This window comes from Stigmatopora nigra, chromosome 10 (genome assembly GCF_051989575.1).
Source record: "Stigmatopora nigra isolate UIUO_SnigA chromosome 10, RoL_Snig_1.1, whole genome shotgun sequence".
In the NCBI taxonomy this organism is placed as follows: domain Eukaryota; kingdom Metazoa; phylum Chordata; class Actinopteri; order Syngnathiformes; family Syngnathidae; genus Stigmatopora; species Stigmatopora nigra.
Window position 1 is genome coordinate 11,673,840 of NC_135517.1, and position 24,243 is coordinate 11,698,082.

General features: G+C 38.3%; 1 protein-coding gene across 8 annotated transcripts in view; it reads left to right on the plus strand.

Moving 5' to 3' along the window:
- The first annotated feature begins 2,735 nt into the window (after window positions 1-2,735).
- rap1gapb (RAP1 GTPase activating protein b) overlaps window positions 2,736-24,243 on the plus strand; it is a 56,458-nt gene continuing 34,950 nt past the window's right edge. For 2 of the 8 annotated variants that reach the window (XM_077725352.1, XM_077725353.1), the window contains exons 1-2: window positions 22,806-23,380; window positions 23,483-23,521. In XM_077725352.1, coding sequence (XP_077581478.1) covers window positions 23,310-23,380; window positions 23,483-23,521 — 110 coding nt within the window. In that variant the 5' untranslated portion in view covers window positions 22,806-23,309. Of the gene's footprint in view, window positions 2,936-4,341; window positions 4,484-22,804; window positions 23,381-23,482; window positions 23,522-24,243 lie in introns of those variants that run through there. The other 6 variants (XM_077725358.1, XM_077725357.1, XM_077725367.1 and 3 more) reach the window with 6 other exon arrangements.

A 24,243-nucleotide genomic window follows, 5' to 3' on the forward strand; every position in this document is an offset into this window, starting at 1 on the left:
AAACCACCAGTTTACATCTTTTGGGCTGGCTACACAAATGCACTCTTCTCTCTGCCGTTCTTCCAACTGATCAATCACCAAGGGAGCGTCTCTCTTTTTTTTTCCAGGCGACAGTACGGCGGTAATACCGCATCTTATTACACCAACGCCCAGATTAAACTAGTACATATCGATCTGAGGCTCAACAGAACAGCAGCCACGAATCATCCAGCTGCCTGTAGAAAGAGAGAGCCAAAAAACAAGACAGTTCCAGTCAACCGGATAGAATTCACTGAACTAATCCTATGTGTATGATTTATTTTTATTTTTTTGCAAGGGCTTTGTTAGTGACGCATAATCCCTTTTTCGTTTGCAGTGATTGGCATTCTTTTTATTCATGTATTTATTTATGTATGGAATAAGAGAATGCCAAGATAAAATGTATATGGAGCTTGAAAATCCCAAAATGTTGACCGTGTAAATCTATTTCTTTTGGCATTTTGACACAAGTTGTTGAATTTTGCATTCAGCTGCGGCAAAGGGGGACATAAAATGCCTCAAAATCTTGCTACTGAATACAGATTTTAAAGTAAAAGAGTAGAATATCAAAAATTGTACTGGGCTGTATAGTGAATTTATTGAAAACTATCTCCATCATTAAATCTTAACTGACTGTATACTTGTATAGTTTTATTGGGTCCAATAATCAGACATATTTTGTGTTGGATTCCAAAGAAATAATCAGCTTTGATAACTTTACTTAACACTCAAAGAAGTTTCCAATGCAACAATACAAAATAGCCAATTTGTCATCTCCAGCATGCTGCCTCGAAAGGTGCAGTGGGTTGAGGCGACTAAAATTAATGACGCCACACTTGGTTCCACATGCTGAAAAGCGGAACAGGGTAATTGGGTCCATATTTTCGACTCTGCAGTCTCTCACTGTGAAGTGATTCCTGGCGCGACTCTATTTATAAGCAACTCGGTAAGACACCCCATAGTGGCATCAGATCGTTGTACCTGTAGGATAGAGTGTAAGGTGTTTACCATTTAGCCAGAGATCCCCGTTGTGACATTTATAACATCTGACATCTGTGAGTCCGTAAGTGACAGCAGTGCTTCTGACATTGATATTCTCTACGACATAGCACTTGCTTCTGAATAATGAATGGATTCAATTAGGCAGCTGCGACACGCTGCCTCGCATTGCACAAATAGTTGACGATGCCTAAAGACGGTGATCATTAGAAAACAAGGACATTAACTGTAGCTGTAGAAGACATTAAAGGGTGGCATTGGGGAACAGCTTTGCAATGCTTGAAAATATATACGGCACAATATAGCAACTTTCTGCTCCTCAATTGGAAGCCTTGGGGGTAAAAAGAACTGTCAAATTGTAGTAGCACTGCCGTTCTCCACAACAGCTTTTACCCAGATGACTTGTCACTTCCTGAGGCCCAGGCTTTGATTTTCAGCTTGAATTGAATTGAAAAGTCCCAGCAGTTAATGACAATTGATTCACCGAAAATGTTGGTGTTGCTATGAGAACCTGGTAAAAGCTGAGTAGAAATTTAAGTATAATGAGATTTAAAGCTTTCACCACATAGTGCACAAATAACAACAACAAATCAACAAGTAAGAAATAAATAAGTAGTCCAAGTGAGATCAGCCGAGCAGACTGGCCTTGTTTGAAATCCTGGATGAGTTCCATGGTTTTTGCTTCCATGGTCTAAGGACTCAACAATAAACAAACAAACAAGCACATAGATAATAGTAATGACAAATAAGCAGTAATATCTTGATTAGGTTCTAGGTGCAGAGCTCAAGATGAATAATGGAGACAGCCCTTGGGAAAAAACTGTCCTTGAGTCTGTTGGTCTTGGCTGTTATGGCTCTCTAGCACCATCCAACAAGCAGCAGGTTGAAGTTGTGGAAGCCAATTTATGGAGACTGACAAACAAAACAGACAAGAAAAAAAAATCCCTACAATAACATTATAGTTGTTCCACTTGACGGGATCGATTTCATCCCCCTCAGGTTCTCTTCTGGCTTTTTGATGAACTTTACAATTTGGGATGGCCTGGAAGTTTCCTGAATTATTCATCATTTAGGCGGCTGCGGTCCTCAGCTGCCCAGGGATTGGCCACCGTGTACTGAAAGCCTTACACCCCCCCCCCCCCCCCATTCCCCGTCGCCATCAAAATTTCATAATGCTATGCTCTGTTACCTCTTTCACCCCCTCAAGTGGGATACGCTTGACTACTTGGCAATGGTTCAAGTGCACATTCATAAAGGATTGGTTAGGTCTGGCAATATAGTGGACGATCTTTTGTCTTAAAATTAATCAGTTTGGGGTGTACCGCAAAAAAACAGGGGAATACTGTATACCCTAGACTGATACACTTATAGTGTCATACCACTATCAACAAGAGTGTAAAGTATGTATAGGCTTAAAAAAATGTTTGGATGTCTTTGGCAATGAATGAGTTAACCAAAAGACTCTTGACTCATTGACACTGAAATTGTGATTATTCACTGACATCGTTGCTAGATGAAATGGATTGGATATCTATCGCTGTCAGTGGGAGCCAATGCGTTAAATCCACACAGCCACAGGCCTTATCGAGCAGCAGAATGCAAAAATCACTATTTGGTGAGAGGACCAAGGGCACACTTCATTAAAATGCATCTAAATAATACTGTTACACAAGAGATGTTCCACAGCTTCGGGCTGTTTAGTATGCATTTTTAGAAGGAGGCAAGCCGACAGAGGACTCTCTACTCTGCTTTTTAATTCATTGCATCTTTCTGTGCACCGGCGTTTCACTTTGATTGCCAATGAAAGACGGTAATGACAGGGACGCAGATGTTCTCTCTTGTTTGATGGTGTTTGGGCGCTAGGAAATGTTTTGCTTGAACAAAAGGCTTTGGAGACGAGGAAGAAGGTGCTTGGAAGGTCAGTTGTGAAACATATCTGTTCATCACAATTGAAGGAAAATATAACTTCCTCAATAGCCTTTGTGTCTTTTTGGCTATCGGTTAAACCTTGAATCACCTTTTTACAATCCATACACTGAATAAATTCTGTTATGTATATGGTATATATGAATTGTAGTACCTCTAAGTGAAAATATTAGCCTATCTTCATTGACTCTGCAGTGACAGAACATGATAATTGTTGACATTTGTAATGCGCTAGACAGATTTAAAGAATCGAATCATTATTTTAATGGACCAAATGTCCTTATGATTTAAGTAAATGTATTCCCTGTATCAAAATTATTCTTCTACTCGGTGTGTCTGCTACTGGAAAAAAAATGTGAATGTTTGGGCTTGTGCTTATAGTCTATTTTATGTGAGTGTCTGTGTGTCATCAAAAAATATACTGCAAATTGAATTTCCCCTCAGCGGGGATATTAAAGGTTACCCTCATTTTTCTTCGGCAAAAATTAACATGGGATCTCCCCTTTTTTTCCTGGTGCACTGCATGAGCAAAACTTTTCTTTTCTGTATTATCCTGTTTAGGCAGTTCAGGGTCATTCATACACAGTTTACCTCCATTTTCAATAGTGCTCATATTGTTCAGGGTCAAAGGGTTATTGGACCTCTGGCACTGTACATACATGAGCTGGTGGAGAAGTCATCATAGCAGTGAGAAACATTGGTCAAATTGCTGATGGACACAGAATGTCAGCCACAAAATGAATGGTCTGTGAGATACAGGTCACGCAGAGGAGAAGACAACGCAAGGGAAAATATAGTCCCAACGTAGGGTAGTTGTCATGATCATGAAGTACACTGTGGAGTTGTACAAAAAAAAGAGTTGCTGAAATTTCAGAATTGCTCATGGGCATGACTGACTGACAGATTCAAGTCTAACAAAGTGCTTAAGCAAGAGCCCAATGACATTGCGTAATTTTACTTAATGCCCAACTGATTCAGAGTCACAGATTGGGCGTAAGACCGACCAAGCGAATGACCAAATGCTCGACCGAACGACTTACTGATTGTCATTTTGATGAAGCAATCGACTGAATAACTCACAGATGCTTTTTAGTTTACGACCACAGTGGCTTCCACCAACTAAAATGAAAAGCAATGAAGTAACAACAAGCCCGGTTCTTAAGTCTAAAAAAAAAATCTGTTTTAGTCTTCCCTGCCGCTTCCATCGTAAATCCACTGCGAGTATTCTCACAGCATCGTGCTGTGTAATTAATGCACAAGCGTAAGGGGATGGGTCTGGTTGCACGCTCGCTGATCACATGGTACACACATGACCATTTTTAAAAGGGGGTGGGGTCGGAGAGGGATGGGAGAATAGCAATTGGACTGAGGAGCCGACCTGCAAGAGCATCCGCCCTCCTCCTCTTGCAGGCTGCAGCTCACATTAGCTCTTTTTCTTCTCATCTCCCCACAGCACATCACCTCGTCTTCTTCTACTACTAAAATCATTGTTGTGCACCTGCTTGCTCAACTGGGAGGAAGAGCATCTTCTATTTGCAAGGTAAAAGAGAACTTTTTTTTGTCTTTACTCAAACTGAATCAAATCAACTAGCAAATTTTAGACTATAATTGTAAATATTTCAGCGTTTAGAACTTCCACTTTCAGTTGTAGAATTTAAACTGCAGTTAGAAGCATGGTTTAAGTCACATTTGTTTTGAATGAAACAATGTTGCAGCTTGCAACTTCTCAACTTTTCAAAGAATAATTAATCAATCAACAATTATAAAAACAATTAAAAAAATTAAATTTAGTCTAACGAAAGATTAAAACTTATTTTTTAGTGTGTGTGTGTGTGTGTGTGTGTGTGTGTGTGTATGTGTGTGTGTGTGTGTGTGTGTGTATAGTAATTGTTCATTTAAGTTAAATTTAAAGTTTATGTGACGAGCGCCTTGCCGTTAATTTTCTCTCATTTTACTTTCTCATAATGTCTAGATAGGTATGGTGGTGAATTAGAAAAAGATAAAATATCCTGTTTTTGGTGTTTTTTGAGGGTGAGAACAGATTAATCTGGATTTAGTTCATTTCTATGGGGAAATTTTTATTTGAGATAAAAGTAAATTCACATACAAGCTCAATTCCGGAAAGCATTAAGCTTGTATCTCAAGATATTACTGTATTTTTAAAGGCTTGCAAAGGGGCACTTGGGTAGAGGATCGGATCCATGTTGTCTCCAGGAACTAGCTGTATTTTTCGCATCCATGAGTTCATTGAAAGGATTCCATAACTCATTGCTTGAGTGTGTGTGACTTTGAATGATGACATGCAAAGGCCTTTTTTATGGTCTGTTTGTGTGTGTCTGGCCTCCCTGCTGGCTACACGCAATTAATATGACCTTGCAGCCCACCAGGCAAACTGGCCCCATCACCTTTCTTGAATGTCAAATCTGTTGTCTTCTTCTTTTTTTCCTTTGCTCTTGCTAGGAAGTAAACCAAATCCCTGACCAAACATTGATTTATTTTTGTATAATCTGACTACAGTGCTTGGAGTTTGACTAGAATTTAAAGCAGTTATGATCTGGAATTAGTAAAACTGAACCGTGCTATGGCGATAAAAGCAGAATTTATGAGATTGTAGAAAAGCAATCTTGGCAATAAGAGATATTTTTGTTAGATAGCATGCTGAAAATAATGATTTTCTTGCCTCAATTGACTTACACAGTGTGAAATCTGGACCTGTTGAGATGCTTCAATTGTGCACTTTTGTATAGATGACAACAGGTGGATGCAGTTGTTCCATTTGTCATCTGGTGGAAATACATGTAATTATTCTGCCTGTCACTACATTTTGCTGGCTTCAATATCGGTAAACCACAGATGCATATTTTACAATTAGTGTTGTCTCAGTTAAAGCTTTAACTCTGGAAATAAAGTTAACTCTTAAATAGGCAAGTGATTATTTAAAAAAAAATAGACCTGGAGTCCACACAAGTGGACACTTTGAATCCTGCAAGCCAGAATACATATTTTACAATGAATTTTCAATGGAATAAATAGATTTCAAAATAGTAAGAATGTACTACAATGGCAAGCAATGAGTCAAATGAGGAGAGGCATAAGCTTTAATTTTGACAACACTAATATGAAAAAAATGTTTAAATAACTATATATATTGTCTGTGGTTTACAAAATGAGTTTTTAGACTCGTAGTTTGTGTGTGTGGGGGTATCCCCAAAAATCAATTCAAAGGTCAACACCACCCACCCATGTGATTCACAGAATGAGGGTACTCTGGTCTGAGTTAACTTTATCGGAGCTCAAGTGAATCATTTCCCAAATTGACATATGTTTTAATCTTTTTCACTGCCTGCCATTTGTTTGCAAGTGACCGGATTTTACATTTCTTTGCACCACAATGCACACTAGTTGCTGCTTAATGATCCAAAAAAATGGCTAGGACAAAATGGTAATGGACTCAATATGGAGGACAGCGTGTGAGGACGTTTTCTACGGATGTGCATGTGCAGAAGGCCTTAACACAATGTTTGGACATATGCTGTCGGATAATGTGAACGTCTCTGAAAGAGAGTCTGTTCTCGTGACCCGCGGGTGACCTCTAGCAACGTTCAGGAAACGCACGCGCACACACATTGTTCACGTACAGAAAATTGTCTTGACTGTGTCAGCTGACATTGAGTTTCTAGACTGTTAAAACAGTACAATTTGCCTGGAAGTCATAGAATGGGACAATTTTGTAAGCATGGCTTGATGACAGAATGGTGTTTTGGGCTCAAACCGTCATAGTTGTGGCAGAAAAGTACTTTTTTTATCTGGATTTGGTCACGTCACATCCCCATCGGAGTCATGGCGATGTTAATTCTAGTTGACAGTGGAGTGCGGCCTTGTGTTATAAATGTAAATTGAAGAATTATTTCTTTATTTAATATACCACCTAGAAAATATCGCTAAAAATGCTGGGTCTACTAATAAAACAAGAACTTAGTTTGAAAAAAATGTTTGTGTAGTCACAACCAAAGACTTGGAATGGATTATTTCCTCATCTGTTTCTAAAAAAATCACATCAACTTCATACACTATGACCTGCCTGGCAACAGTTTATGTTGGATAAACTCTTGCATAAGATTGACTTGACAGCAGTCATGTCATGGTCGCCGTACAAGTGTCACGCACAAAGATTAGTCTGCAGTGCAGCTGACGACAGGTATTATGAGCTAAGTGTTTTCCAGAAGAGAGAAGTCTTTCCTAAACTGACATTGAGTTTTAGCATGATGCTCTGGCTCACTATCAAAGAGAGAGGAGAGGGTAAATATTCTCCTTGCCACCTCAGTGATCCATGAAATGACTGTTGGAAAAGCAACATGGAGCTCCCTACACTCCTCCAATTAAATATTTTCCCATATTTACCCTGTTTAACTCACTTGCTGCCAATGCCGATGTTAGGCGTCCAATTCATAATGAATGAGCCTTCGCTGCCACTCTTCACAGTCAAAATAGATTGGACTTCTGATGACGTCTATTGCTATCAATGGGAGGTCATGAATTCATGTTTAACAACAAAATTCAGTGATAAAATGGAGGGAAAAAAGTCAAAGCTATTAGATTTTTCTTTAGTTTGGCTGGCATAGTAAACAGCAATTAAGGAGTTCAGTCCATTCATCCATGTCATGCGACACGCCTGCACCTAATTGGTGGTAATGACACGTACGGATTTGGCTCACACTTTATTTGAGCAGCTGTGTGCATCTGCTACTCATCCGAAGAGGCGCAACGGGGTTGACTGTCATCACAAATCACCTGCATCACAAATTCTGCCATCACACACACCGACATTTGTTTTTTCATTGTCTGCAAATGTGTAGTTTCTGATGATTTTAAGTGTCATGACTTACTAACTGTTCTCATTCAATCAATTCTGGCGGTCTTTGCTAAGTGAAGGGTGGCCTAATACTATATGAATGAATAAGAAGAGCAAACAAGGGGCTGAATATGAAGGGTATGAATATTTTATGCTGGCTGCAGAGCTGCACTTTGGTGCAATAATCAGGCAGACGAGTTCCATTTAAAGAGCAATGCTAAAGGAGAATGGTGTTGGGTCACAAGCTGATGAATATGGCAAAAAAAAGAGTGAAACCAGAAACAAAATGACTTAACAAGCAATGTCTTCATTTAAATTTGGATATTATGAAGTAGAATATATTTAATAAATAAATAAATATATGTATAAATATACATATAAATACATGGAATTTTTCTTATGGTATGGTGATACACAGCTTTAAAGCAATAATTTGTTCATATCGGATTGTGGTTTGTTAGATACCTCACGTTTCCTGGTCGCAGTTCAGGTGGTTTTGTTAAGGTCGTTTTTTTTTCATGACTAACTGACAAGTTAGAATTGTTCTCTGGTGTAACAATTCTAACGTAAAGGTTCCGAAATGTCTCAAATATCCACTGCATAGACAAGTTCAATTCCTCAGTATGGAAACTTTTGAATTGCAGTTAGAGAAGCCGTTTTGTATGTTAAATTGCGTCAACATTTCTTGACACATTGAGACTAAAGTTTAGTATTATATGTTTCAGGTTACTTTGAAATAAAATTGACTGCTGTACAGGTATCATTACATTCATTGACGATGACATTATTGGCTGCCAATCTAAAGAAGTTGCCGCAGGGAGAAATCCAGCAATTTCAAATGTCGGAAACTTGTCCAAATGAATGGAAATCTTGCCGATGTGACATACCGAAGTGACGAGTCTTGTACCATCATAACCCAGAATGACTATAATTTTAGTCAGTCATTAATGTTTACCTGCGCTATGTTCAGAAATATCCCCATCGCCTCCTGAGTGCACCTTTTAGGCCAGGCTTATTATTCCTGGCTTACACTGCTGCCAAAGCATTCTAATGAATCCTTCACGTTCTTTGCACATCTTTTTCACCACGAACATGCGGCCTGACAGTCATGTCGTATGTTTCCAAGCCGAAGAATCCATTATCCTCCACGTTGTCAACTGGACACGGACAGAGCACCTTCTTACAAATTCCTCCTTTTTCATTCCATTCTGCGGCCACATTATGCAGAACATCATCACAAGTTGGAAAGGAACATGGGCGACTTGGAAAGCTGGTTACATTCCTATTGCGGGGGCCTGCTGGTGGTAATTGGAATTCAGTGCCTTAGCCAGTGGCCCAGTAGAGTACTAATGATGTGCTGCACTACTTTTATGACATGAATGCATCAAGAATACACTATATTCAGGCACTGTGCTAACTACAGTTAGTATTTTGCATATTTGATGACATTGCACTAAATATCATGGATGAAAAGAAACACCCAATTAATTGTCTCATAATAATTAATTGATGATTTACTGCATCATATTTGAAAAATACTGTTTTATATACATTTGTCACATACAAAATGAATCTAATGATACAAATACGTCAGCATAAACAATATCATAATTGCACACCCAATCGATGGAATTCCATTTCTCTTTTCTTGCTGTAGTTCATTAAAAATGTATAGCATGTTGTGTTATGACATTTTAGACTCCCAGAGCGCTGAAAAGGACAGGACATAGTTTATGCTACTTTTATATTTTGTTGCACTACACAAATAAACTACAAGCTATCTATCTATCTAGATAATAAAAAGTCTAATCAGAATAACAATGCTTTTGCACATCAACGTGTTTAATTCAAATGGAAGCATGGAATGTGATGGCAGCAATTATAGAAGCAGGATTTTACACTTGCAGTAAATGTTCCCATTGCATTTAATCTGCATTTCTCGATTAAAATAGGAAATCAGAGAAGGGGTTATAAAACATTAATATACCAAAAGGGAATTTGTGAGGGATATGGATTATTTGATGGGTTGCTATATTGGCAATAATGTGCATATTTCAAAGCCTTAGCTTTTTCTAAACTAATCTGATTGCTCATGACTTTCTACTCACTTTATAGACTCAATTAAAGGTGTTTATCAAGATGTTAAAATAAAAAGCAATTTCCCTCAAAGTTCACTATCTTCAGATTAAATTGAGATTAAATGCTTTGTATTACATTTTTGGTCCCATCATTTTTAATATAACAAATTGATGTTTGGACTTTATTAATCCCATATTGGAAAATACAGAATGTATTTAAATGACCCACAATAAGGTGAAACAAGGTTAAATTTAAGACAACATTTTATTTTGAGTTGATGAAAAAATGACTGGACAAGCTTTAGCAAAAACCAACAATACAATGATTTACTTATTATAATTCAGTTATGTACTATTCGACTTGCTTTTGACCAATTTAATCAGGGTTAATTAGATAACTAGCACAGTGCTAGAAGGCCAAAGATTTGAGTGGTCTGAGTCTAAATGTATTATGTAAGGTTGCAACCTCTTCATTTTTAATCGAGTCAGCAGCAGCCTGTCACCGAGACACAAATTTGTCAAGCTACCTAGGAATTCATAGAAGAGTAGAGTACTCTGGAGTTTGGGCAGTGGCGGGTGTATGGGGAGTTCAAGATTGTCCCACACCACACCACCCAACCGACCGACCCCCCCGGTGACAGCCGTCATGCACTCTGGTACTCACGAATCCTGCAAACCTGTCTCCTCTATACGGCGTTTTTCCTCTCAGCGACCAAGTTCCATTTCAACCTGCACCGAAAGCAGAGATTGAGGCAATCCTGCGCCCATTTTCAAAGGTGTAATTGGAAGCGGGACACTCTCATCAAAGAGGGACGACATTTTTCATTCCCCGCCAGGAACAAATCTGGGCTTGAATCAAAATTAAATGGACAGAATTCGAATGAGCTGTTTGCCGAATAATAATGTTCCATACTTTCGAAAGGCGTCGTGTGAACGAAACGTGTTGACAGATGACATAAAATTCATAGCTATCTCCTTTTTCTGCACAGAAAAGAATTAGTCAGACACATTTTGCATTTATATTCACTTTTTAAAATATAATTGATCTTCAGCCATCATTTTTCCCAAAACTCACCCAGATTAAGAAGGCATGTGGATTCCTTATGACTTTAAGTGATGTCAAATACTTCGTGTTCAAAGTGCTACGAGATATTTTTCATCCTGATAGTAGTAGTTTGGAGTTTCCAGATAGATATGTTTTATCCTTTTTGTATGCTGTTCCACTGTTGAAGAGGGACAAAAGGTGCAAGGCCGGTTCTAAATGGAAGCATAAAAGCTTCAGACTGATGCTTGTCAATGTTCCCATTAATCAACACAATAGGCGTTCATTTTAATGGCTCCACTTGAGTAATAATTGATAGTCACAACGCGTGCTGACCCCGTTAAAATCCACTGTTTGTGCACCCTGAACTTCTCTATGAATTTGCATCGTATTTTAACCAACAAAAATAAATACCCCCTACAGATATATGATAAAAAATATATATTCGAATTCATTCCATTTTTTGTGTTTACCAAACTTGGACTGTTTAAAATAAACTTGGTGTTAAAAGGAAAGCAAAACCATATGCTGTTGTGTTGCTGTTTATATATTTGCACTCTTCTCTTTCTAACTAGGCAGGGGTCACTTCCTGTGGTGTTTGAGATAGCTAAAGCAAACCGCGGTGTGCTGGGATTAATGCTAAGCAGCTGCTTTTTACACTCCCAAAAATGTGTTTTGCTGCTGAAATAACCTCGAGTAAGATAGATTCAGTGCTTTGAATGATATTGAGTGAATGACTTTCAGTTTTCCTTCTAAGTGTGACTCTAAATATGTTCCACCGTATCATTAGAAAATATTTGTTGACTTATTCATTCATTTTCCAAACCACTTATCCTCACAAGAGTCGTGGGTATTGGTGGAGCCTATCCCAGTTAACTATGGTGGGAAAATTTAGAGTGTTATTCCAGCCTAACGTGCATGTTTTTGAGACGTGGGTTGAAACCAGAGTACCCGGAGAAAACCCACGCGAGTCTGGGAAGAACATGCAAACTCCACACAGTTAAGATCATTCTTGGATCAAACCCTCAACCCCAGAACTGCGATGCCAAGGCGCTCACCACTTGCCAACCTAGCCGCTTATCTCTGTAGGTTTATTATTTTTATACTTTGAGTTATTCATTGTATGCCTAGTAAATATGGCTGCCATGATCAATAGTCTAGTTTCCAACAAATCAAGATATTTGACAAATATTTTGATAACTTGTTGCTTCATTCCACATTTCACAAAATATAATATAATACAACGCCTCTTATGCTCTGATATAGTGAAAATATGCAATCTATAAGCCAAAGTATATCTCAGTCAATTTCTGCGTTCCACTCTGCTCTAATAGACTCCACAACCCCAATTAATCGCTATTCACTTGAATAAGTAAACAGCGTAGCTCAAGTGGAAGCTTTTATTCTCCCACCACCTGTTTCTCTCCCCGCCAGGCATGTCACAGGTTCCCATTATATCCGAAGATAAAATTGACTGAATAATTCTTCCAAAGAGGAAAGATGAATTTTTGATAGGCCAATCGGATCCTCCAGGAAAAAGTCAATATGATAACAACAAGATTTACGATTTATTGAGTTCAGTTTAACTGATGACATCGTGACATTGCCAAAGATTGTAGTCGGTCACCTTGCAAGCCCCGCCCCTTTTGGAATTTTGTAGTCGTTGGGAATTTTCATTGTGCGCGCTGGATGGAATTTAATCCGATTGATTAATTTTTATGTAAGAGGTCACCTTCTGAGGTTGAAGGATTCACTCAACGGCAATATTTTTTTTTGTACTGTGATGGCTTGACGGTGAAGGATCATGTTTCAACTTTACTGCTGCCGATAGACATCCGTTCAATTTGAACTTGGAATTTCGGCAGGGATGGCTGTCAAAATACATCAAACGTCAATGGCCAATAACGATAGAAAATTGATTAGATTTGGTAATAATTCATGCCAGCTGCCTAAAAATGGGTTTGAGTCGTGGTGCTGCAATATGGTGGAGTATCTAAACTTCTAGCATATACACAATCAAGTACCCACTATATATAAACTTGAAAAGGTTACTAGTTCATCAAATAAACTGACTTTCTCTGAAGTCTTGTTATTTCCTCAAAAATGCCCAACAATTATTTCAACGGAAGATTGGGATTCCTTTGCTTAAAAGCAAAACCAATCATCAAGCAACCACAGCTACTTTGTCAATTTGTAAATAAAATGCCTTAATGGAGTGCCGGGATGCATTATTAAGCAGACTTTTTTATTTTTTAAGAGTAGCAGCAGGAAATTACATTGGAGACCTTCCCAACACTTTCTTCCTTCAGACTCAAAGGCAGTTTATGCAGATAAGATTTTATTTCTGGAATTTCTGATTCCCGCTTGGATGTCATCTTTATTTGACGATTCCTGAGAGAGATGTCGCTGTTATCGCGTTAACATTGAGTCGGGGACTTATCATCGTGTGAGTGTGTGCGTGAGACAATGTTAGAGTACGAGAAATGTGATCCTAAGAGCGTAATGCAGAGATGCTTTTTGCACAGTCATGAGCCCCCTGCTTCTTGCCAATGTCATCAAAAAATGGAGAGAACTATTATCAACGCAAAATGTCACGTTCCTTTCTTCTTTAGTTTTATTCACGATTTAATTTAAGTAAAGCCTTTGAATTGGTTTTCTGATGTTATCAAGAACTCTGTATTTGAATAGTATCTTAATTTTGTTTCAAAACTGCCTTGTTTCTTCGAATGGTTAAGTCAATGGTGTCCAAACTTTTGAGCGTGAACAGTTGTTGGTTGGTTTTTGCCGTTGTGCTCTGTGATTGGCAGAGATAGGAGATATATACGTGTATCTATATCTGTGTATATGCACACATGTATATATGTGTATATTTATGTATATATATACATATATATAGTTTTTATTTTAGCATAGCTGGACAGTGTCAACTTTTGACTTAAGGATCCTGTGGAGTGTTTTTTGCTTCTTTTTAATCTACAATTCAGGACGTTAGACACTCCAGCAGTGATCTCAGCATGCTGTCTTTATCGTCATTTTTTTTTTCACCAAAGTGCTATTTTCTTGCCGATGTATGTGCACTTTTCTGGAGATTACCCCGACATTCACGCTGAGCTGAACGCGGGATGTCTCGCAACGGACGAATGAAAAGCCAGGCTGCATTTTTTTCTCAGTGTGAAAAGAAATATAAATGGTCTAGCCAGAGATGTGAAAGCAATACAGTACGTGACATTAGAAGAAGGAAGAATAATGATTTTGCAAAGTGCTCACTCCTAAGTGTAACACAAATTGTCCAATTCAGCGGAATAACCATTTTCGCCTTTGTCGCATTTAAAGATTTATGAATCCTTTTTTAATTTTCAAAACGCTTCAATTTTACAACTTCAACGTTTACCAACATTTAATGGCAAAAGTTGAAAACATTTACTATATAACTTTTATCTCATATTAATTATCCTTTATACTTTATCGCCTTTGTATGTTTGACTAATATTTATTGTTAAAACTTGACTCCGAATATAGTTTCTCTTGTTTAAAGACTTTTGCCTTTATTACAAAATCACTCATGATGGTGACAAAATGAAATATATGCTAAATAAACCATGATAAACGAATGGAGGATTTGGTGGCTGAATAAATAAATGATGCAACCACACCTCTCATCCTGTAAAACAAGATTGTCTTGCTACTAATTTAGATTAAATGTCAGGCTTACCCTTTCATTTTTATCCCCCGGACAAGAGCTTGTTTACACAATCCATCATTCAAAAAAAAAAAAAAAAAACAGACAGTAGGTTCATCCAGCTCGCGCTCTCTTGACTTAGATGGCAGTTTATCAGATGCGAATGACCCACATTGGCTACCATCTCATCAGCCTTCTGACTTTGAAGCATGTTTGTTTCCCAGTAGACATTGTTGACTCAAGTGGGCTTTATGGTGGTCCAGGAGGGCTTAATCCTTGCATTCAATTCATTCAGAGTGAAAAATTGGCCATTTTTCTGCATGCTACTACACTTATTTCTACGGCAATGAACATTTATGGAATTAACCAATCGGTATTTGTTAATTAGTGCAAAGGAATTTTAAATAAACACTAGTTTATTTAAAATTCCTTTGCACTTTTCGGTATCTTATTTAGTAGATCCTAGGACTGTAGAAACATTATAGCAATCTTTAGGTTGCTATTATAAACCAAGTATGAATGACAATAATTTAAGAACGGTGCTAAAAGCAATTACCCAGCATTAAACATTTTGATAGCTCAGCTGGAAGAGTGGAGGAATGTAGAATTTACCCAGAAATCCTTAGGTTGATGGTTCAAATCCAGCTTTTATGTATAACTGCCAGTTGGCCTCCAGAGTAGAGGTTTGTGGAAAATTATCATCATTAAATTCTATATATGGAGAACTGAATGTTGCATTGAACTGGCACAAATGTACATAGTAAGTGCTTAATAACTCCGGGAGCAAGCTTTTATAGCTCATTAAATTGTATTAGATTAGATTAGATAACTTTATTCATTCCGTATTGGGGAAATTTCATTGTCACAGTAGCAAGAGGGTGAAAATACAGCCAGGAAAAGTGTGGTAAATTCGTAATCCTTGCGTATGAATGCTTATTTTGGTAAATGCGCAACCAGTTCAAATCAACTCACCTTTATTCATATTGTGCTTTCATAACAGCCAGAGAAAAGGTTGTCCCACCCACGTAGGGCATAGAATTAATGGCATTTTTAGAATTATCTTTGACTCATGCAGTGTGTGTGTTACCTTTTCGTTTCCTGTTTGTCCACACGTTGCAGAGCTTCAGGTGGTCTAGACTCTAGAGCCGTGAGGTTCGTTAGATATCTTGGCATCGCTCTCAAAAGTGTTTATGAAAGCAAGTCTGTCTGGAGAGTCATTTATCCCCCAATGTGGCCTGGAGGGCTGTTCTTCTTCCCCCTCTAGTCTTCAACTCAGTGGCGCTTCCATGAAATAATAAGCCTTCTCCATCCCCATTGCTACGACTCTCCTTTATTCCTCCTAATGGGCTTTGCTCCGGATTGTCTTCCCCCCAGGAGGATGTGTGTGTGTGTGCCCTGATGATTTTTTTTCCAAATTTGTTTTTGGGTGATTTTTCCCCCCCTCTTCCCCTCTCCGGCTTCTTTCCTCTATGTCCTGACTGCATTGCTCCCAGGGCCCAATCACGAAGCTCTCCTTATGTTGCTTTTATTCCCTTTAGGTTGGTGCAGCTCACAAATCGAAACGAGCCACGTGAAAACACAGAACAAAATAATAGCCGTGCTGGATACAATTATATTCATTGTCACCCTTCTTTTTTGTTGTTGTTCTTTTTTTAATGCAATACTGAGGAGAGTTTTAGGCCCCATCGGGTCGTTTTAATGTTTTAACTCTTTCTTTGCAAATTATAATGATAAAAGTATTATTCATTTCATCCGTATTTTTAGGGGGCGCCAGGTCAGTTTTGGGGAGTAAGTGGAAGAGTTAATGCTTGATATTTTTGGGATATGTTGTGGCTGTTTTGCTAACTTTAGGAATAATTTTACATAATTATCTCCACTGGCAGGTGAAACAGAAGTTGAAAGTTAGTATTTAGTTGCGTATGTCTGTTTGTCTCTATTTTTTTTAAATGGTCAAGCATTTAAAAAGCATCATAATAAAACTTACTGAATGTGTTAGCAATATTAAAAGAAGTGATTCAATTTTGTAGTAATGAGATTGAAGTTCACAAAGGTAAGAAAAGAGTTGACTTGTACTTTATTTTTGTAGTGTTTTCCCTCTCTTTTTGTTTACTTTTGTATTATAAGAATATAAGAATATAATATATTCACTTTCAGGCTGCTTGTTTAGTCCAAACTACCAACTGTGACAAGAATACTGCAAAATACTCTTGCTGCAGTGAACTATTCCTGATCAAAATTGAAACCATTCAACACTATCATTGGCAATATATGAGTGCAATGAGAAATACAATGCAGTATAATATAACCAGCCTTTCCTCTGTGAGCATCAATGTCCTCTCAAGATGAGAGTCATGAACATTAATCAGGAGATACAGTCTTTATGCCGGTCATCTGGTCTCACCCCCTCACTGTGGACACCGTCTGTCTGCTCCACTCTCTCTCCGGCTTAGTGGATGTCAATCGGCAGTGTGGGATGATCAAACTCTTTCTTTCCTGGCTTGTAATTCCTAGAAGCATCTCCATTAGTTTGTCTCTCATCACTGTAATGAGCCTTTATTGCCAAGGAAGCTCTACTCTCAAGGGCATGCTTTGTCAGACTTTTCTATACAGGCCATATTACAAGGCGGACTTGTCCATTGGGATGACATCATTGGATTTTGAGCCAAAATCTATATTTATACTATTTTTTTTTAGTTTTGTTTTATATTAATCGAATTCCCAGATGAATATAGTGCGGTGATGCCGATATTTTTCAGTGAGTGTGCCTAATTTTGTAGCTAGAGATTGTAGATTACCATCGTTAAAACCAGGGTAGGCCGTCTGCTATCAAGGCTGTCGTAGACAATTATGCAAGCTCATCAATAAAGCACCGCAGCGTTATTGCATTCATCGGCTCACGTATTTAAATCGCAATTGATGAAAGTCACAACTTTAAATTTCATTTCCTGCCGCAGATGACGCCTTTCAAATCGCTTTGTAAAGGAGATCATATTGAAAGATCATGGGTGGATTTTGAAGCGGGGCGAATAAATTCAAATAAACTCTGCAGAAAGTGTGACAATGATGGGAATGCAAACACTGCCGGCCGCCGGTATGTTGTCCTTGCAAACTTGCTGGCGCTTGGGCCCGTGCGTATGCATCTTAAATATTTAACGATCCCCGTCTGGCCGTTTCCCTGTGGGGAGGAAGCGTAAGAGTACGCCATTGGCTCTCACTGAGCCTTAAAGACACTTTAGATGAAGCTCCTGCCGCAACGATTGAAGATTAACACGTTCCTCCGGTAACTCCGGAGGCCTAGTGCATCATATGTAAATATGCTGCAATGTTGCAGGTGCCTTGGGCTTCTGGTTGACTCGGCCACGCTGAGTATTTTCATCATCTGAGTCTGATATGTAAGCTTTCAGACCTTTTGGGTTGAAAAATTGAAAGATGGCATATTGACCCGTCTTTTATTTAAGCTTTCCATAACTCCAAAAACTTTGGAAATCCAATGAAAATCTTTGAAGTTAGCAAACAAGATCATATTCATGAAAAATGGCCAAGTAAATCGAGTTTGATTTTCCATAGTCATTTGCAAGCATCCGTTTATTGAAAAAGAAAAACTGACTTAGAGTATGACCCTTATTTTTATCATTTATGGTAAATTGACAACCTTAATGCTGTTTTTTCAAATACATGCCAACTCACAAATATACCCTGAATCACAATGAAGTGAAACTTTCTGAGGTGAATGTTTATTTTTCTCATTTTGATAATATCCTCCTAATGAAACACAAACATTGCTTTCAGGACACTGAGCAAAAACGTTCTACTTTTAGTGGAATGACTTATTAGATGACGATAATGACTCATTTTATCTCTATACATAACTCCAAGTATAGACCATTTTGAATGTATCTGGTCCCCTGCATATAGGCAAGAATCCTGTATTCACAGCAGACTTAATGTTATTGACTATACTACAGTGTCTCTTATCGCACTATGTGGGGACCCGACCTTCAACTACTGTCCTGCAAACTTTCCAGTTGTCTCATTAGATCTGAAAGTTCCTTTTCTCAACTTCAGATTTACAATGTATCAGCTCACCAACCTATTCATGGCTCTGCAAAATACCAGCTTGTTCAATAGATGGTGATGTAATCGAACGATCTTCTCTTGCTGACTCAGCACAAGTTTTACTTTGACTTACTCAAATCAATTCCAACTAGTTATGTGGTGTACAGCTTGCGTCTCCCGAGCCTGCCTTGCTCTGGATGCGCCTTGTTAGTATAAAGTCCGACGTGGCACTGCTTCGAGGGGGTTAGTGAACCTCATTTCACAGCACTCAGACTCTCATTAGCACACCCTTCCGTCTCCCGTCACATCCCTCCATTGGTCTCCAAAGTCAAGACTAGGGAGCACTTTAACCCTGCAGACAAAGACTAATTACAACGCGACTGCCCTTTCACGTTCACCCAAGTAAATCTCCAAAATCTCGCATTTCTTAAGGCAAAGCGGAAAAAGGTGCACTTGCGACATCAACAAAAGATGAAGTCATGGTAATACAAGCAATGTGACATTTTAGTGTCATTATCGGAAGAGTGCCAGAGGGCGAGATGAGTGACAGTGAGAGGATTTAGTTCCTTGGCTTCTTCTTTTAGTCGCATTACACTTCCATGGAAAAGCACGGTTATTAATTTTAAATGATTGAAACCTCATGGTATAAAAAGAGAGGTTAAAAGCACCTGATGGAGTCTATTATGTTATTATGTTTACTACTTGATGGGTCACTGTGTCATTGGAGGGCAATGCTCCTTCTATGAAAAAAAAATACCCTTGACATTTTTACTCTTCCTGAGGACATTTTGAGAGGTCGGCCTAATTTTCTATCAGGTCACGTTACCTCAAGCCTTACTTACCTGAAAAAAATGAATGTAGTAAATCGTGGTGTTAAGAACGGATTGGATTGGATGACTTTATTCATCCCGCATTTGGGAAATTTCATTGTCACAGTAGCAAGAGGGTGAGAATGCAGATACAGGAAAAGACAATTTAGACGTAAATATATAGGTAATAAATCAGTTAATTAATAAATAAATATATAAATGAATATATATATAAGTGTGTTTTCTTTTGGGAAAACATTTATAAAAAGAATCTTACTGTATTGTGAACAAAATCCTTGTAGATCACGTTGCTCGAGGTCAATTTTCACGTGAGGAGTTACTTGATGATTCCAAAGTAAAAGATAAATGATCCAGTCGCACTTAATCAATGTCCAGCTCAATCCGTAAGGGAATAGGAGGACCTTAGTGATTTGGAGACACATTCCCGAATCTTGTCCTCTCTCAAGCTTTTGATTTGATTTATCACCACCATCTAGCCCAAGTCCAGTTGCACTCAATAAAATACCCTCTCAAAAAAGGTAAACTGGGGGTTTCCAGGGGCATTACCGATGATGCAAAATGGGACAGAGCAAAATCAATGATCCAGAGGGGGTGATTACAGGTTTAGTGGCAGTTTGTGCCAAAGGTTGGAGTGTTGTTAAACTAACAAGAACACAGGAGAGCTAACAGTTAGAAAACAAACTCAGATTCACGAGATCAAATGTTTATGATGCTATGTGTCTTCCCCATTACCAGTGAAAAAAACTTGGTCAATACATGTTTTTCTACCTCCAGCTACCTAGTGATGCCAATTTGTAATAATTAATGTCAAGTTTCAAGTCATTACATCGCTTACTGCATGCTGATACAAAGTAATAATTTTCTTAATTTATGCTGGCTTCACTTTGACGTGACTCTGCCTGTGACCTCACTATGCGGCGTCCATATTTAATAGTTAGTATTTACCACCTCTGGGTATTGATGGCTGGGCTGCTGCAATCAATCATGTTTGATGAGATATTTGAGTACTTTCAATTCAGAAAAAATGCAGTGTTACAGACAAAAGAAAATGTATCTATCAATATATTAAAAGGAACAGATTTTTTTTCATTATTATATGTACACCAAAGCTTGTCTACATGTTTTGTTGATTTGAAAACGTGTTGAAACCAGCATACCTAAAATAGTGAATGAAATAATGGCAATGATGAGCGGCATTCCTTTCTTTCATTGACCTTTGCGGTATGACCTCCACATTCACACCACTATAGAATCATAACGGCAGGCAATGGATGGTGGGGAAGTCAGTAGGAGGGGTGAGGTATTCTTAAATTACAACAGAGAACACACACACACATGCACACATACACACACACGAAACCAATGAGGGTGACAACAAGAAAGGAAAGAAACAAAAGGAGGCCTAGAAAGATAAAGGTCGGAACGAGAAGCTTCGTCACACGATGTCTCAGAGGAGGAGAAGCCTTACGCTTGGGGCTTATGGAGGGTAAGATGGAAAAAAAATCATTTTGCTCAGCTTTCATATTTTGTAACCTGTTGTGCTTTGCTATCTTGAAAAAAACTGCATTAAATGCTCTAATGGCATGGTAGCTAGCGTAGCTTTAGCTTCCATGACTTGTTTCCCGTATAGTGAATGTCTCTTTACAGCAAGGTAATTGACTCTGCCATACATTTATGTGAGTGGTTTAGCAGTAGTAGTTTAATAATAATAAACTAACATTTTCTCACAATTTTTACACAAAGGAGATATTGTCACATGACTTTTGTTATGATCGTGACAAACCATAGAATTAAAGATATAAAGATATAATCACTACGAGTTAACACCTAAATCTGCCATTACATTCAACAGCATGACTGATGGATGATCTGTGATCTTCAATCCAGTCAATCATGAGTTAAATGCCCCCTTCTAGCGACTAATAAAGGAATTCCCACCTAATTTACATTCTCACGTGCACATAGTGTTACTAATAATTCATCTTAATGAACACGAGGGAACAAAATGTGATAAGAGAACATTTACTACCCTGCAGTGGCACTTCATTTCTATGAAGTCGTTTGTTAAATATTGCCCGGAATCCTAAGAAACACCCATTTAAAATCAACTAGCAAATTATTAATCAGATATTTAAACTATGGCCTGAAACTTTTTGAAGCATCACTGAGTTTCATGTTCTTGCTGATTACTTTGACCATTCCAGACCTACTAATTGCCCATCTACAGATAATTTCTTCCCTAATTGTACAGTGCACGCCAGATAGGTGATGATCTCTTGATTATTTCTCAGCAGTTTCACAACACGATAAAAGCTTTAAGCACCAAAACACTTAGCCATCAACGAGGTGGTCACCGATTGGACAGCTAATATTTTCACTGTCAATGCAAAACACAAAGGACCACCAGCAGCAACACAGAAATGTCATATAAACACCAAGTTAGCCGCTCACAACTTCACACGCTCTTTATAAATGCTCATTTGTTGTCAAAAATTCTTGCACATTAAAACTACAACTAAAAAAAAACAATGAAGTGATGGTGCCAAAAAAAAAAAACAGGTCCACAAGTCAATGTACAAAGATACAAAGACATGGTGTAGGCAGTAGTGCAGCTGCCGTAATCGAATCATTTTATTACAGTTATTAAACTGAAAATATGTGATTTTTTTATACCACAGTGTCTACTGTCTAGGGAGAGTGTGCAAGTGCTGCATGATTGGACTGCTGCCATGTGATTGTTCGCTTGATGCAAGCGTCCAAGCCAGCAGCTGGCACCTCCCATGGCAGAGAGGTGATATTGGATTAAAAAGCTCCAAAACAAAATGTGTTTCAAGAAGATTAAATGCCTTGTACTGTGTGTAGTGACAACAAGGCTTTGTTTCTTCAAATACCCCCCCGATCCCGCCTTCCAAACCATCCTGTTTGACTGCTTGGTCAGCTGTGTGCTTTCCCTCCTTATGCCTGAACAGGTTTTTTTTGTGTGTTTTTTCTACGGGTACTCCTGCGGTTAATTGTACTTTGATGGATATTTATCGGGAAATGCAGTCAGATGAAACAGGGTAAGAGAGTGAAAAGAGAGTAAAAAAAATAAGCATAATGGTGTTGAAAAAAATAGAACAAAAACATGAGTACAACATGGTTTATTCTTTTAATGAGTGGCAATTCTGCATTTATGAAATGCCTTTGTTATATTAAATATGTCTTAGTCTGCTTTGCTTTGGAATTAGTTTTGCCTACTTCAGTTTACAATTTTAAAACTCCTCCCCTTCCCCTATGTTGACCAATCAGCTTCTTCCAAGCATCTGGTCCAGGTGTTCCTCGGTGTGTCATCAGTTTGTTTGTTATTAGCACTGTTTTCTTTCAATCTTTCTTGGTTCAGTGACACTGTCATCATGTTTAGCTTCATTCTTGTGTCTGTTGCAGATTGTAGTTTTTCAACCCTAGTATTATTCTTAACTTGGAACAAAAGGAACTAGACTCAATTATTTTTATTGTACTGCAGCAATATTACATTTAGTCATAAATTCAGGCAACAAGTGAATTGAAATGCTAAGCAAAGTACATATAAGGGGAATACTGACTGATAAGTAACTTACTTAAGCCAAGTACAGTACTTATATCAGTTCAATTGTACTACTTTAACTTAATGCTTACAGCATGACCCCAACTTTCATCGTTACCTCCAGTCACTTTCACACTCCCACGCCCAGACTTGGCAGTCGTCCTTTCCCATCCTTGAACCAATTCCAGCTAGGATAGTTAGCATCTGGCTGGCAGGCAGGCACGCAACAGGGAAGATAAGCGGGGTGGGAATCTGTGGAAGAAGGCGATGCAGATCATGACCACGTGGTTCTCTAGAGGAGGGGGCTTTGAAACGTCATTTTTGGAGGCCAATTACCGGTAATCTGTGCTGGAAATATGAATTTAAAGATGATTTGAAGTTGATGTGATGGTTATTTTTCAACACAAATATTCATGAGTTGTGTTCTATTGCTATTGCAGATTGGAGAAGAGTGCTTACAGGACAAGAACCTTCTTCTGGTAAGTCCATGGCATAGTACAAACTACCTAATGAAGTTTCCATGATCAATATTAATTATAATGCAGATGTGGTAGTAGTGGACAATTTCTGATATATGCTAATGAAAAGATTCTTATTTTATATCAAGAAAATTACATTGTGAATCAATTGTCTTCAATTTGTATGCACCATACTAACTTTAAAAATATTTGACACCATGTTCTGCCAATGTAAACTCATTCACTACCATTGACGCCAATGGATGTCCAATCAATGTTGAAATGTACAAGCAAATGGATGGATTTAAACCAAACTGACCAACTCTTCCTATTCATTTTTATGCGTGGTCCCGTGGAATGTGTCATGCATTCTTGTATGATAGACATGTCCACTAAAATAAGTATGGAGGGTTTTGCTAAATTTATCTCTGACAATGCAAAATGAGTCAGTAAATAGGGACTTGATGTTCTGCTGAAAATGGAGCCTCCCAGCATGGAACTCGGATAGTGTGACTAAACACGGTCACAAGAGCAGATGGAGGAGAGTTAATAATACCAGCCGGCGCTCCAGCATCATCAGCCTCTCGATACCTAAACGCGAGGTAGCGAGAATGACACATTTGCAATATTGACAACACTTGAGCTCAAGCTCATCCAGTAGTGGCAAGGCCATGGTTTTGTAGTCGGAATGGATTGATATCCATTGATGTCAGTGGCAGCCCATCATTGTAGGATATATAAAC